At 43.8% G+C, this 15,361-nt stretch overlaps 1 protein-coding gene across 1 annotated transcript; it reads left to right on the top strand.

Annotated features, from left to right (window-relative positions):
- The first annotated feature begins 297 nt into the window (after positions 1-297).
- bbc3 (BCL2 binding component 3) lies at positions 298-13,091 on the top strand. The gene is made up of 4 exons (XM_080459633.1): positions 298-601; positions 2,355-2,712; positions 9,330-9,520; positions 12,565-13,091. Exons 2-4 carry the CDS (start codon positions 2,367-2,369, stop codon positions 12,658-12,660), a joined length of 633 nt encoding a protein of 210 aa, XP_080315759.1. The 5' UTR covers positions 298-601; positions 2,355-2,366; the 3' UTR covers positions 12,661-13,091.
- Positions 13,092-15,361: the final 2,270 nt, after the last annotated feature.

The following is a 15,361-nucleotide window of genomic DNA, read 5'->3' as shown; positions in this document are numbered from 1 at the left end:
TATATATAAAACTTTACAAGCCATGTCAGCCTCATTTTAAAGATTAAACATGTTTTTAGGGCTCCAGCTAAAGTTGATTGGAAAGTTACAAAAACGGCTCTTTTGGTCATAAAGGTTCTTTACCTCAGTTATAAACAGAAAAAAACTGAAAAATACGTACAGTAATAAACAATAAGAAGTGTAAAAATTGAGAATTGAGGTGTTGCAGACCTGAATGAAGGTTTTCTGGAAGTCCGGCAGATTTTACTCTGAAGGTCCACACCGGAAGCTCATGTGACTACGGGTCGTTTGACTGTCAGTATAAAATCCCGCAGGAACCCGCTCGGAGCGTAAAAGCCGCATGCACCGAAAGCCGCGCAGGAGGCGCCCGGCTCCCTCTCATCCTCCCTGAGTCTCTCCACCTTTATTTTGATGGGTTAACCGAATAAACACCGGAGAAACAACTTGAACCGAGACAATCGAACACGGACGGCCGGAGATGGACTGACAGCTTCCCGCCGCCTTCCTCCCTCCCTCCCTCCGTCCGCCCGTGGATCCGCCGCCGGCTTGTTTTCGGCTCAGCCCCGCAGACCACCGCACCGTCGACCACCGCACACACCCAGTGAGTCTCACCGACTAAACCTCGCACGGTCTGCGGGAGTCCGCTTCGAGTCCCGCCGGGCAAACTTGCATCATCTTTAAAGTTTGTCTGCAGCTTTTTTCCCCCCGAGTCCTTCTTTTATTGTTGTTGTTGCTTAATCAAATGAAAATTATTCAAGCCTTGCGGTTTCGTGCGCGTCCATTGCACGATGGTTTGGTTTTATTAATTTACATTTTGGGGTCGTTTGGTGTGAATGAGAGAGAGAGGGAGGGGGAGAGAGAGAGAGAGAGAGGCAGGCATGTCCCGACATGAACGCGTCAGTGTGCAGCAGCCTGCAGCTTCATACGACACCATCGTCTATTTTCTGATTAAAAAAAAAAAACATCAGTTTCATTAAGTTTAAAACCAAAATAAGGAGGAAATCCGAAAATCTGCCTTTATCTGACGACTTGGGCAAAACCTATATTCATATCTCTTTATTTTGAAGCGGTTGACCCTTTCTTCTCTCACGTCGTGTTTACGGCAAATATTTTCAAATGTTGATCCTTTTTTCTATTTTTTCTGCTCGGTGTTGACTTTTTCCCCCCCTACTTTAATGACGTTGGTCCGCGCGCGTGTGTGTGTTTGTGTGCGAGAGAGCGTGCGCGCGCCTTCCCGTTCCCGCGCGGCTCCGATTTGTTTACAAACAGGAGTCTCGTGCCCCTGTCGAGGGGCAGCGTCTCTGCCCCCTGGCGGCCGGAAAGGGAATCTGGGTCTGTAGGTCAAACAAAATTGTTATTAAACATTATTCCTATAAATTATGTTATACAGCGTACATTTCATATACTACTTTATATATTATAAACATTTTTATCTATGTAATGTTTGAAAAAAATAATTTCATACAGATAAAATTGCTGTTTGCTTATGTATCTCCTCTGAATTGGGTCAGCATGATTGAACAGCTTCTGCTCTGAATATTTATGTCTATCAAAACAGGCCACTCCTCTAAATTGAATTATACTATGTCTAAAGGGACAAATCTATCACTAAAACTAGTTTCCTGTCGATAATGATAAAACTTTAAAATGAAAAAGAAGTAAAACCACTTTCTGAACTCTAGCGTTTGACATGTAATCCAACTAAGTGTGTATACTCAAGATAGGAATATTCAATTCTATTAAAATGAACCCTTTTTAAACTGAGTTCATTAGAATTTCATATAATTTATTAAGATGTAATAAATTAAATAAATGAATATAATTTACAAAAAGAGATTTATTTGAACACAAGTTGTGCAGTTTGTCTTCACACATTCTCTCTTTCTGTCTGCAGGTTTTATCATCTTGAATTGTTTAGTTGTAATTGCATGAACCCACAGGTTGAAGTTTGTTGACTTAAATCCTCCATTACCTTAACGATGTGACGTTCGGGGCACCAGGGGTTCAGGTGCAGCTCCAGAGGTCACGGTGGAGCTTTGAGGCTTCGCCTGTTCTGAATCACATGTCAAATAAAAACAGAATAAAATACTTTGGAGACTCTACTCTAGATTCCAGTAGACCTGGAAAACTGCCCAGTGGTCGCTTCCTTCAGGTTTCACTCTAGTATTTTGTCCAATCAAAAGCTTATTGGTTGGTGACATTTCCTCACATTATAACTGAAAGTTCAAGACGTACGGTCAAAGTATATTTTGATACGTTTGTCTTGAGCGATACTCTCGTGCATGTTGGTCCTACTGGTTGTTGATACTTCTTGGTTGTGATCATGTTTCTAACGCTGCACCATAATCATCCAGGTCAGTACCGAGATGGCCCGTGCCGAGACCATCGAGAGCGTGGCAGAAACCGGAGGGGGCGGAAACGGCCCGCTGTCCCACCCCAACACCTGCCGCATGGAGCTGCCACGCCCCCTCCACGCCTGGCCCGGCCTCCTCGCCACCACCGCCATCGCCACCAACCGCGGGATGCCCGGCGGCGCCATACACGTCAATCACAACCGCCTGCACCCCCTGCAGGCTCTCTGCATGTCCTATCCACTGCCCCACCTCCACCCGCTGGGCAGGGACGAGCCCCGGACTCACCAGGATTTTCCTGCGTTGTCGCCGTCATCGACGCCTCTCCGCACCCGCCGGAACGCCTCGGGGGATCAGTCAGGTAGGATGGAAAAACTTTTTGGTTTAAATCATCCATCGATTCATATCGCGAACCTGCTACAGCCGGCTTTTGTGTCGTTCAGTCAAAAGCAACTCCGTGGTCCGTGGAAAGGGAAAAAAGCTTCAGAGTCAAAAATAACATTTCAAGGTTTTACCAGCAAAACTGTGGAGAGAAACTCATGTACAGTCTGTGGGTCGGGAACATGGTTCTTGGTCGTCTGGAGTCGCAGGAATTGGCTTGTTTATGTACTAAAGCAACCCTAAAAGAAAAGAAAATCACCTGCAGGCTCGACCGCAATTAACCTTTAGCTAAGCCCCGCCCCCAAACGTAAACGAACCAACGGCATTCAACAACCAGCCGCCAGGACTCGGACAAGCATCGTCAGCCCCGAGAGAGAAGCATTAGAGCTGGAAACAGTTTAGTTGTTTTCTGGGCTATTCAAGTCATTTAAGACACAAAAATGGTCAAAGGATGCGCCTGGCGCGCACGCAGCAGCGCTACGAGGTATCCCCAAACGATCAACCCCATCAACCCGGATGTTGGCGACTGGCATCAACATCGCTGGACAATCCAGCTGGCGAGGTGGCTAAGCACTAAGCTGTCCAGCGCCATCGTAAACATGCAGTCTGCTGCCATGGCTTGTCCGAGTTAGCAACAATAACTCAGGGGGGCGGGGCTTATAAAAAGGTTGATTATTCCAGAGAAAAAGTCCCTTGAAATGACATCCCATAAGTCCTACAATATTGATGCAAAATAAATTAATTAGCTGAATTGATTTTAAGCTCAAGTAAACAAAAACTGCTTTCCAGTTATCTCTTAACTTTGAATTATTAAAAAAAAAATTATGGTATTTAATCAGAAATGTACAGTTGTGGCGTTGGAATTTGTGAGAAAAATTCTAGAAGCTCCTATGAAAACGTCAAACCCGAAGACGCAGTGTGTCGGATGTGTGTGTGTCCGAGCCGTGAGCAAACTTCTGCTCATGTCGGGAGGTGAGGGGAAGGGCGAGAGCGGCGCGATGCCGCGATGCGTCGCGCCGTCACTTTAAACTGCCGTTGGCTGGTCGCTGCTTTGTTCCTGACAAACAGGAAAAGGAGGGCGGTGGAACTCTGATCTCAGTATCGGTGCACATCATTAAGCCTCCGAGCAACGGCACAGCCAGAATCGATAGAGGCGTCCAACTCTGCAGAAATGAGCCGCGCACCATCTATAAACAGCATATTGACCACCCCAACCCCCCACCCCCACCACCCCACTTCAGTAAACAGGCGTATCATCAGTTCTTTGGGTAGTTGCATTCTGGGCTTCGTGTCCATGGCAGGAGTTTCTGACGGGGGGCAGGTGGAGCAGGAAAGTGTGTTACAGCTGTCAGATCGACATACGAGTCCTCGGTGTCAGAAAGCCTTCGTCACCGCCACATGATTATACTGATGAATCATGAACCTGCACACCTGACGGTGAACTGCCTGAACCGGACTTCTTTAACGGAGACAATCCACCAACTACCAAAGGGCAGTTTTGCAAAGTGAAGCTAATTCATCATTTTTGTAAAAAAAAATGTAACGAGCGTTAGAGAGTTGTTTATTTGTGTCTCATCGGCTGCCGGAGTGAATTATTTATCAGCTGGTTTTCATCTGTTGACTCTGAACATGGGTGGACGTGTCCTGCAGGGACGTGTGGAAACTAAAGAGGGGAACTCAGGTGAGGTGGCAGAAGTTTCTCGGCGAGCTGCAGGAAAAACAGGTTCAGACTCTGGCAGGGAGCCGCTGTGTTGTGACACATTTGTGGTAAAATAAACACATCTCCTCCTCCTCCTCCTCCTCCCCATCCTCCTCCTCCTCTCAGCTGCAGGTCAGCTGTGCCTGCAGACATGTTCAGACATGTCCTCTGCATGTGGCTGAACTGAAGAAAGTCGGCAGCGTTTCCTCCTCCTCTGATTGGCCCCCGTGGCACAAAAAGTCACTTCAGTCATATAATGAGGGGGTCAAGTGCTTTAGAAGTTTAACAGGTGCAGAAAACTCCCATCAGGACGTCTTTTTAGGAGGAAATATCTCCTTTTAGAGCCCATTTACTTATAGCAACAACGGATACTGCGATGCGTTCGGGCCTTGCATTAAGCTCCAAGTCGCCATAATCGATTCAATCGGAAAAGTTCGGCTGGGCAGAAGTATCTTCAGCATCGTGTGTGTGCCTTCCATGTTTCCCGTTTGTGATGACAGTGGACGGTGTTAAAGCAGGGATTGTTCTTAACGTTTGTGGAAACGCTTTTGGCTTGTTTTGGTTTACAATCACACATGTTGAGGAACGGAGGTTTGATATTTCTTGTTCCACTGCTGCCGTTTGCCCAAAGTCGCTCTTAACCAGGGTTTTATGCAGGTTTGTGTAAATATTAATAATGATTCTTATTTCTTTAAACTTATCTGGCGTCAACAATGTTATTCTTGAAAACGTAGGAGGAGAAATATCAGTTTTGTTAAATGTTTGTACACACGGCCTGAGTCCATTTACTGATTTGTTGAGACTTCAGCACGTCTACACACACGGTAAAACTAGAACAAATCTAATAATAATATTATAAACGAAATAATAAAAATATTTTAACGATGAATTATTGAAATAATCAACAATTGTACATGAACATATAGCCACTGTGCAACAAAAGCCCACTAGCTTTGTTTGCTTTAAATACTCATTGAAGTTATTGCAGATAGACAGTTTGAACTCTGGAGTCTTTTGCTGAAGGAGATTTTAAAAAGAAAAGTTCTTTTTTTTTTTTTTTTTTGCTTTGACTTCTAAAGTCAGTGAAAATAATCACTATTATACTCGATCTAGTCGGAATAACTCCGCAACCCTGAACTGGATAAGCGGGATAGAAGATGGAAGGATAGATATAATGACTATAATTATCTCTTCCTCACGGCTCCCGTTAGTGGGTGGCATACATCAGGTGGTGAGCGAACAATCAGTCCTCAAAGGTAATATTAAAGGTGGACGCAAGAACAAAGACATCGCGGTTCTTTTTTTCCCCAAAGTGGGAAGATTGGGAGTGAGTTGTGGTCATTTTCACACAGTGATGTGTAACATGGAGGTGAGATGTTTGGTTTTCTGCAAAACGGAATCTAAGCTGTCAGTGAGTTTTTGCATAAAGCTCTGTAATTTGGACTTAAACATGCTCTCTGTTGCATTAGTCTTATGTGCTCGCTGCATAGGCTCAAGCACGGTGTCAGATATGTTTTTATCATTTCAAGTGAAACGCATCAATCGGGCAAAATCTGACTGGGAGTCGGATAAATGCTGCTAAAGTGAAAATATGAAATAAGAAGTGTTGGCACTACCGTGACGGATGAAACTGATCGTGAGCTGTTAGGATTGTTAGTCAGGCCTGTTGGGCGCCGTCCAATGAGAAAATGAATTACTCAGTAAGTCTAATTTGATTGAGAGTCACTGGGGACGATTGCTGAGTCATAACCAATTAAGTCAATAAGAACGACAGTGTCAGTGATTCAAACTGTCAGTTAACATTCAATGTGCTTCCAGGATAGTTTTCTTTTCACCAGACACCACACACTGCAGGGAGAACATGCAAACCTCCGTTTGTGGTTTTCTTTGCGTCTTTCATTAAATATATGGTCTTGTCTTTCTTATATTGGTTTTGGGGAAGCTCAAGAAGTGTTTTGGAGTTCTAGAGCGATTTATTAAAGTACATAAAATGATCAGTCACAATTTATCAAAACTGTAATTCTGTATAATATATAAAAGCTGAAACAAGGCTTATGGTCGCTCATCTCCTTTTCAACAAGGCATAAAAACTGCTGGAAAACTTGACTGAATTTGAGTGCAGCAAAATCTTTAAATATTATAATATCTCAGCACATGAATTTCATGGAAAGGTTTAAAATTGCGAAGGTTTTACCATAAAATTCAGATCTGAGACCGTGAACACAAGTTAATATACTTTCACTTTTTGTCTCTCCATTGTAGAAAGTGTATTAATACTGTGGTTTTCGTTTCCCTGAATTCAATTGCGTCCTCCCTTGGTCTTTAGTAGTCCCCTCAGGGGTCTGCAAACCGCAGGTTGGGGCCCATTCTCAGTGTGGCACACGAAAGCAGGCAACTTTATTTATAAAGCACCTTAAAAACACCACAGTGGACCAAAGCGCAGTACAAAAAGAATAAATAAGATGTACACGGTGACATAAAACAAACACAGCTGAAGCTGATTCTAAAGGATAAAAACATAAATAAAACCGTGTAGAATAAAACGTCAGCGACGTGCATGGCGTCAAAAGGGCCAAAGAAAGAAACAGATGGGGAAGAAGTGAAAAGGAACAGGTAAAGATTCAAACACATCAATATTATGTTACAAAACCTTTCCACTTAGTTTTACATCAATAATCTTTAAACAAATATATTATAGCAACAACTTATTGGCAAGTAATGATGTGATAAAACCATCAAATTTAACACTTAATCTTATAGAGTGAGCAGTTTTTTAGTGATGGAATCAAGAAATATGTGACTTGAATGGTTGTTTTCTTCACAGTGAATAAATTTAAAAACGATTCATATTGACAAGTAAAGTAAACCTTGTGTTTGTAGTTCAGATCACTTCACTCTGGCGGCCATGTTTTGGCCCACGTGCCATATGTTTCACCTCCCTTGTTAGTCAAAACTCACTTAGTAAATCTAAAGAAACTTTTGTTTTGTAAAAAATAATTGAAATGGTAATATATGCCCCCCCCCCCCCTTCAAAAAAAAAAAAAAAGCTTTTCATTATTTTATTAATATATTTGCCACCTTTCCATCCAAACAATCTGCCCCCCTCTTGTCTCCCCTCACTGGCCAAGAGGTCTCTGTCGCCTTGACAGCTGTCCACCAATCAGACGGACGGGTTCACCGTCAGCCCGGCTCCCTCAGCCTATCAGGGCTCGGCCCCCCGCCTCATCCTCCAATCGCATGCAGACGTCTCCAGGAGCGCTGCCATACAGTTACCTTGGCAACAGGCCAGGGTTTTCCTGTTGGTTCCTGTTTTTTTCCTCCTCTCCCGCTCTCTCTTTTCTCTCCCCCCCCCCCCCCTCCCTCCCTCCCTCCGTCTAGTCACCTGCGTCTTTAAAGGATCAGTTATAATCCTCCCCACAAAGCAGACGGAACAAAACTTCAACAAACAAGAGGAAAGTCGGCAGGAGGAAGATAAATAAATAAATAAATAGAATTAAAATGTTAATTTGTCTCGTGTGTGAAGAAAACCGGTGTCTGCCCTCCGGGTTTGCACGCTGCACTTCATCATTCCCCGGCGTTATTATTGCTCACATTAAAAATTTAAGATTAAATAACCAAAAGCAAAGAAATTTAACAAGTAAATTAACATGAATAAATACATTTTATATGCAAATTACCAAAAACAAGCTCTAAAATTCATACAATATTGACATTGACCCCACCGCCCCCCCATGTGAGCCGTTATGTTTGTGTTGCAGGTTTGTCAGGTGTCTGTCCACGAATGAGAAAACAAACAAACAAACACATAACAGTTCCTCTCCATACCAGACTTATTAAGCAGATTAAGAGATTACTCTCTGAAGTTCCATGAAGAGGAAAATAAGTCACCGTCAGGCTCCTGCGGAGGAAATATTTGTGTGTTTGGGAGGGCGAGACCCCGCCGTGCAGCGTTTCTGCTGGCTGCTTAATGTCAAAGGTGAAGGCTCACGGAGGCCAAATACATTTTAAAGGGAAACTTTTGAGATTTTAATTACTTTTTCTAAAATGAAACGTGCATTACTAATAAAAAATTATTACTTTTATGCTTTCATTTTGGGGTAACAATTAGGATCTTCATCTGTACAGCCTTGGTTTTTTTTATAAGTCAAAAGGTATTTCTTCTTTCAGTATTGCTGTTAATATTAATCAGTAGTTTATAGTCTGGGGGACGCTCGAGATGATTGGGGGGGGGGGGGGGTCTGAGTCCAAGTAAGATTAAAACCAGAAAGACTTTTTTTTTTTTTTTTTTGTTAAGATGTAATGTCATTGAAGTGGTGTCAATGTTTGGCTTCACTGTGATGTTTTAACGAATCAGAGGTCAGAGGGTGCACAGCCTTTCTGAGGATAATAATAATAATGACTGATTATTGGTTACTGGATCTTAAAAGTGATGAAAAATGTGAATTTGTGAATTAACCTAAGATGTTTTTATTTTGTGCCTACCTAATCAAAAATACTCAATGAAAAATACTCAAAATCACATTTATGAAACTAGAATCGCAGTCAGATACTATACTTAGATGTTTTTTGGCGCTGTAAGCGAAGCTCTGTGTGTTTGTCTCCTCGTTCTTGGTTTATATTGCCTCGCTGTGTTTGTGCCTGACCACGTGTGACTTGAACTGTCCACATCAGTGTGTACAAACCTAATCAATTCTCAACACGCAGTTTTATTTAAGTATAACCAGCGGCTCTGCGGCCCAAATTAAAGCCCTTCAGCCTCTTCATACGTGAACATTTCTCCTCCAAAGGGAGCCTCAGTCGGGGCGAGCAAGGAGGGAAAACCCCCCCGTGAGAAATCAACACGGGGACGTCTGGACGCCTGGTCTGGTTTCTCAAAGCGTTTCTGTTTTCTGCCTCAGACTCGGACGGACCAGAGCGCCGGCCCGCCTCCAGTCGGTTCCCGCCCCCCACAGATGAGCGGCCGTCCGGGGCTCCGCTCCTCCGCGGGGCCGCCCTGGATGAGGCGGCGCCCGGGCTGGACGTGAGGAGAGTGGCTCACCAGCTGAGGACGATCGGGGACGCGTTTAATGCCACAGCCCACCGCAGAGCGGTGAGCAGAGAGTTTAATGGATTCGTTCAGACCCGCGGCAGTCGATGGCTTTTTCATTGACTTTCAGCTTTCATGAAAAATAGACGACTTTTCCTTTTGTCAACAGAAGCCTGTGAAAAGCCAGACACATTCTTTACAAAGTTATTTACACAAAGTTCAAGTAAATAAAAGTTCACCTCACGATCTCGGAGCATCAAATGTTTGCTTGTCCTTGAACACAACACAGTCGTACTGATTCTTCTTCACGCTGGGCGCACGTTATATTTCTGTAGCTTGCAGGGACAACATACTGACCCTCATTCATTCTTTTTGCAAACTTTCTAGAACTCGGTCGTTACAACGACCTGCCTTAAGATCGTGGCGATATCTTTATCTATCTTACAGTGCGAGGGGTATACAGATGGATATATAACAACCAATAGAAATGCATCAAAAGACCGACGACCAAAGCGACGTCCTCTCCGCGCCAAAATAAGAGTTATTAGATCATTGGGCCATGTTGTGTTTCTCTCTGTCTACATCCAAACTGAACTCTTTGCCTGCGCGCCACATGCTCCCTGTTAGCACACACATATTACGGTTTCATGCCTTCAGTGGACTGAACCTCCACTGCCCTTTGTTTCCTGCACATTTACTCTAAACTCAACCAGAACTACTAGTTACTCACCTAAACAGAGTACCCAGCCAGAGTCCAGCCCTCAAAGAAGCTTTCACTGGATTATTAGTCACTTTATTTAGTCTGGAGACACGAGGCCCCACATGGATGGAAGTACACACACACACACACACACACACACACACACACACACACACACACACACACACACACACACACACACACACACACACACACACACACACACACACACTTTGTTTCACACTGAGGTGTATTCTTCTCCTCAAGACTCCTTCACTTCGTTCTTATCTATTACTTGCCTCCAACTACAGTATAACCTTAAAACACATCTTCACTTCAGTGGTGTGTGTGTGTGTGTGCAGATCGATATTTGTGTGTGTGGGTGAATCAATGGCGTCTGTGTGCTGCACCAGTTTGATTCACTCTTTTCTTGGTGTTTATCCTTCATTTCTTTCTCTGAATCTCTTCCTCTTCTTTCTTTTATGATTGATTTTTCACACAAGTCACATCTGTACCGTTTCTCACTTCTCGACACAGAAAATCACAATTTCGTCCGATTTTCTTATTTTATTTTTTTCCCTCCCGTCCTTCCTTCAATTTCACTTTCTTTCTTTCCTTTATTTTCTCCTTTCTTAAACCGTCTTTCTTTTGGTTTAACAGGAAACTTTATTTTCCTGATGTCTTTTTTAAAACACACATGAATGACAGTGTTTTCCTCCCCACTGTCTGTTTCTTGTGATTGTTATTTCCTTATCTCGCCCTCTCTCACCTCCTCCCCCCGCCTGCCCGCTTCACATCGCGTGAGGAGTTGGCAGCTCCCTCCCGACCTCCTCCCCCACCACACACACACACACTCTCCCTCCCTCCACCCGCCTTTCTGCACACAAACAAAGGTGACGTCAGCCACCGTCGGCACACACACACACACACACACACACAGATTACACTTTACAAGGATGCAGACATGTGTTGCAGGTTTCTGGGGTTGCCTCCCTCGCTGAAACTGTGTGTGTGTGTGTGTGTGTGTGTGTGTGTGTGTGTGTGTGTGTGTGTGTGTGTGTGTGTGTGTGTGTGTGTGTGTGTGTGTGTGTGTGTGTGTGTGTGTGTGTGTGTGTGTGTGTGTGTGTGTGTGTGTGTGTGTGTGTGTGTGTGTCGCGGGCAAGCTGAGGAAATTGTGCATGATGTTTACAACCCGGTGGGGTAAAAGGCATGGCGGCCCGGACTGGTTTATTTTATTTATTTATTTTCGAAGGAACAAAAGGATTGAGAGATGGAGGTAGTGAATGACGGAGGGAGGTGTGTGTGTGTGTGTGTGTGTGTGTGTGTGTGTGTGTGTGTGTGTGGGGTGGGGGAGGGGAGGGTACTGGGTTGGGGTGGGTTTACCACAAGCATGTGAGGTTCAGGCGGTTCAGTGACACGCTCCACACAGACGGCCTTGTTTATCCTCCGTGTTCCAGCTGAGCGGCGTGCTCCTCCTCGTTATTCCCCGGCCACGCCCACATGCCCTCGCTCCCTTCGGCCACGCCCACATGCCCTCGCTCCCTCCGGCCACGCTCAAATGCCCTCGCTCCCTCCGGCCACGCCCACATGCCCTCGCTCCCTCCGGCCACGCTCAAATGCCCTCGCTCCCCCCGGCCACGCCCACATGCCCTCGCTCCCTCCGTCACGTCGCTCGGGTCTCGTTCTACACGTAATTTCCTCCACGTGGACTTTTAGGATTATTGACTTCTGTAGTCATTTCCTGTTTAACCTGTTGGGGAGCATTCAGAGCTCACGTACGTCAGCAGGAGCAGGAAGAGTTGCTGCTATGAAAAGTTTCCCGGCAACAATGCATTTGGCTTATTGTATTGTAAACAATAACACAGGTGTGATTTATTCACTTTGGCTTCTTTTTATTTACTGAAGGCTGATTTATAGGGAATTTTGCATTTTTCTCATCCCCATACCAATTATGACGTCTAGAAAACAGTCAATCGAGCAGAAAGCGGAGGGAAACGGCTCTGGGTTCATACGCTGGTGGTTAGTTAGGCTCTCGGCAGCGCTGCAGTCGGCCGTCCAACCACATGATTCACCAGCGTGTCACTAATTGGAACCATGAGCTTCTCACTACAACTACAACAACAACAACACAGTGAATATTAAAGTCCAGAGTTAATGAACTTGGTGCTGACTGATAGAGAATCCATCTCCAACCCAGAAACGTGTTTTTTCTTTTTGCTCCTTTTGTTGTTTTCTCTCGCTCCTCTTGACGTCGCTGAAAAAGCAGTGATACTTTCGTGTTTCCTCACAGAAACATCAGTGACTTGTTTACGGGTCACTTTGTCAGCGAACTCGCATCTCTGCTTCTCTGGAAAGATTCATCTGTACAATGATTACTAACTTTTCTTTTTTTGTTCGTTTTCCGCAGCACGTCGCCCCCCAGTGGCCGGGCTGGAGAGACGCGTGTCGAGGACTGCTGAACTTCGTCACCCAGACGCTGAGCACTCTCTACAGACTCACGTAGACCCCCCCGTTGGCCCGCGGTGGCCGGTTACGACTGGTTTTTCCCGTCACTTCCCGGCGGCTGTTTGCCGTTTCCGTCGGACGTGACGACCTGCCGAGCGTCCGCCGCACCGCGGCCGGCGTCATCCTGGAGACGCGACTCCAGCGACAACCTGTGTGAGGACGGGACGGGCGGGTGGAGGCGTCGGCGGTCCGCCTGTGGAAACTGGACCCCGTAAAAGTCCGTCAGTCGTCTGCTGGTTCAGACTGCAGCTGGCGGTCCGACGGCCCGCCTGTATATCTTGTAAAGTTGTTTATTATATTGTTTTCTTTGGTTTGTAAGTCTCTGGGGTTTTGATGTAGCAGGTGGAACTGGATGAGGGTACTAACGTGGAAGACTCGGGTCAAACACAAAGGCTGAGAAATCATCCAGCACAGTTGTAACACAACTTTAAAAAAAAAAAAAAAAAAAAAAAGTTGGTTTCTCGTGTCTGGAAGCAAAGATTTTCATTCACAAATTGCTGAGATTTGAGTCATTTTTATCTGTAATAAGTTAGTTTTTTTTTGTTTTCTTTCTTTCTACCAAAGCATTCACGCAGGAAGAAAAATCACTTTTCTGATTTCATGGAAAAATTTCATTTATTTACCCCAAAAAATGTTTATACGGGCAACTCAGCCTTTTTTGGTTTATTTTCTTTAATACCAAAAACAAATAGAACTTTAATAGAATACACTTTGTTTTTTCAACAAACAACATTTGGCACAAAAGTTCAGTAAAAACCACCAGAATGTGGTTGAACACAAAACAAGTGAAGAAGAAACGTGAACAAGACTTAAATTCTTATGGGAAATCCCAAATCTCTCAGGGAAAAATTCTTCATCTGATCAGAATAAAGTGAAATGAGGGAGCAAATTAAATGAAACTGCTGAGATGTGATGATTTATTTTTTTTCTGCTTGAATCAGAAAAATGAGACTCGGCCTTTGTGAATGTAAAACGTGATCACTGTTGATTTGGACCCTGCTGCTCTCGTGTTGTGACTCGATTGTTCTCTCGTCTCCGTTTTTCTTTAAAAGCTGTGAATCTGGGCGCTCTGAATCAGGTTTTATCCCACTAAAAGAGAAGCACAGAGTGAGCCTCCCTCCCTCCCTCCCTCCCTCCCTCCCTCCCTCCACACTCATTTCATCCCGCTATGTGCCTTCCTGACGGCGTCCTGCCGGAATCAAACACACATTAGTTTACATCACATGTCAATGTTCCAGCTTCCAGGACAGAAACAGTTCAATGGACGGCGTATCGAAGCCACAATCAGGAAGAAGAAAGAACGAGTTCATCCTTCGTTTCGAGATTAGAGTTAAAATGTGGAGAGAAAAAAAGTGTCGTTTAAGAAATAAAGTCCGGTTATGACATTCTCCTTTTATTCTTGAAAGAGGAACTTAATGTTTTCACTTCATTCCTGATTTCTATAGTATTTTATTTTATTTATGGAGATGAACCTTTTCTTCAAACTTACTACTTTTTAACACTTATAAGTAATAAGTACTTATACATGGCGTGATCCCCCCCCCCCCCCCCCCCCCCCAAAAAAAAGCTCATCACTTTATTGGTATTGTATTTGGATTATTTAGACTCATCAGTATTTTAACTTTATTGTCACCATCTCCACTTCAAACTTCATGTTTGACTCTTCACTGTTTTTAAATTTGACTTACTTTACAAAACTTTCACCTTCTCTGCAAAGTTTTAAGTTTGATCAATATTTCCATTTTTTAAATCGACTCAACTTTGTTCCCCCACATTTCAACTTAATCACTTCTATTTCCAGAACATTCTGGAATTAATTGATTTCATTCCACCTGACTTTAACGTATTGTTTTGATATTATTCCCAACATTGTTTATAGTTTTTAAAACATTTCAAATAAATGTTTTTCTTTTTTGTCAGTGAAGACCCCCCCCCCCCCCCCCCCCCCCCAATCATTTGATGATATCGTCATTTCATTTCACATTTTCTCTCAAAATTTAGACTTGGTGAAGTTTTCGCTGTATTTGGGCTTTATTCTAGAAAAACTTCCTGAACTTCTTCCTGATGATTTTCTGTAGACGTGGCTGAGATACACTGTTTACACACACACACACACACACACACACACACACACACCCCGTGAGGTCTCGTGTGTCCGGTGCTCGGAGCTGACCGACGTCTCTCAGTGTTTCTGGTTCCTCAATCGACTGTAAATATTTACTTTGGTTCAAATGAATCTTAATCCATCCGAAGGTTTGGACGGACTTTAAAAGGAGCCATCAAAGGGTTTTGGGAGACGACGTATTTCCGTCTGAATTTGAATCCAGTGGATTTGAGAAGGAATCTGATGTGTTAAATCTGGATCTGTTGGATTGTGGCGAAGTATTGGAGATGTTTTGTAAAAATGACCCTCTCGGTTGTGCGATCACTCTCGTAGTTTAAGCCGCTCGTATTAAGAGTGTAATTTATTTTGGAAAGTAGCCTATCTGTAGCTTTGTTTTGGGTTTCCTTTTTTTTTTTTTATGTAAATGTATTTATTTTTGCTTTTTTCTAACATTCCTGATCGAAACTTTGATTTAAGCTGTATTTTTTAATTTGAAATTTTTTTTAAGCATTGAAGCAGAGACTGAATGAAATGGGAGCCAAAGCGAAAGGAATTGAAGATGAAGTCTCAGAAAGTGGTTTTTCACAATGATAAA

This window comes from Lipophrys pholis, assembly GCF_963383615.2.
Source record: "Lipophrys pholis genome assembly, chromosome: 3".
NCBI lineage: Eukaryota > Metazoa > Chordata > Actinopteri > Blenniiformes > Blenniidae > Lipophrys > Lipophrys pholis.
Note: the sequence above shows the minus strand (reverse complement) of the source record. Positions and strands in the feature narration are given on the sequence as shown.

Excerpts from the sequence above, each read along its gene's own strand:
- bbc3 (XM_080459633.1), top strand. The coding sequence starts at position 2,367 with ATGGCCCGTGCCGAGACCATCGAGAGCGTGGCAGAAACCGGAGGGGGC. Across the intron at positions 2,713-9,329 it reads CGCCTCGGGGGATCAGTCAG|ACTCGGACGGACCAGAGCGC; the intron begins GTAGGATGGAAA and ends TTTCTGCCTCAG. Across the intron at positions 9,521-12,564 it reads CCACAGCCCACCGCAGAGCG|CACGTCGCCCCCCAGTGGCC; the intron begins GTGAGCAGAGAG and ends CGTTTTCCGCAG.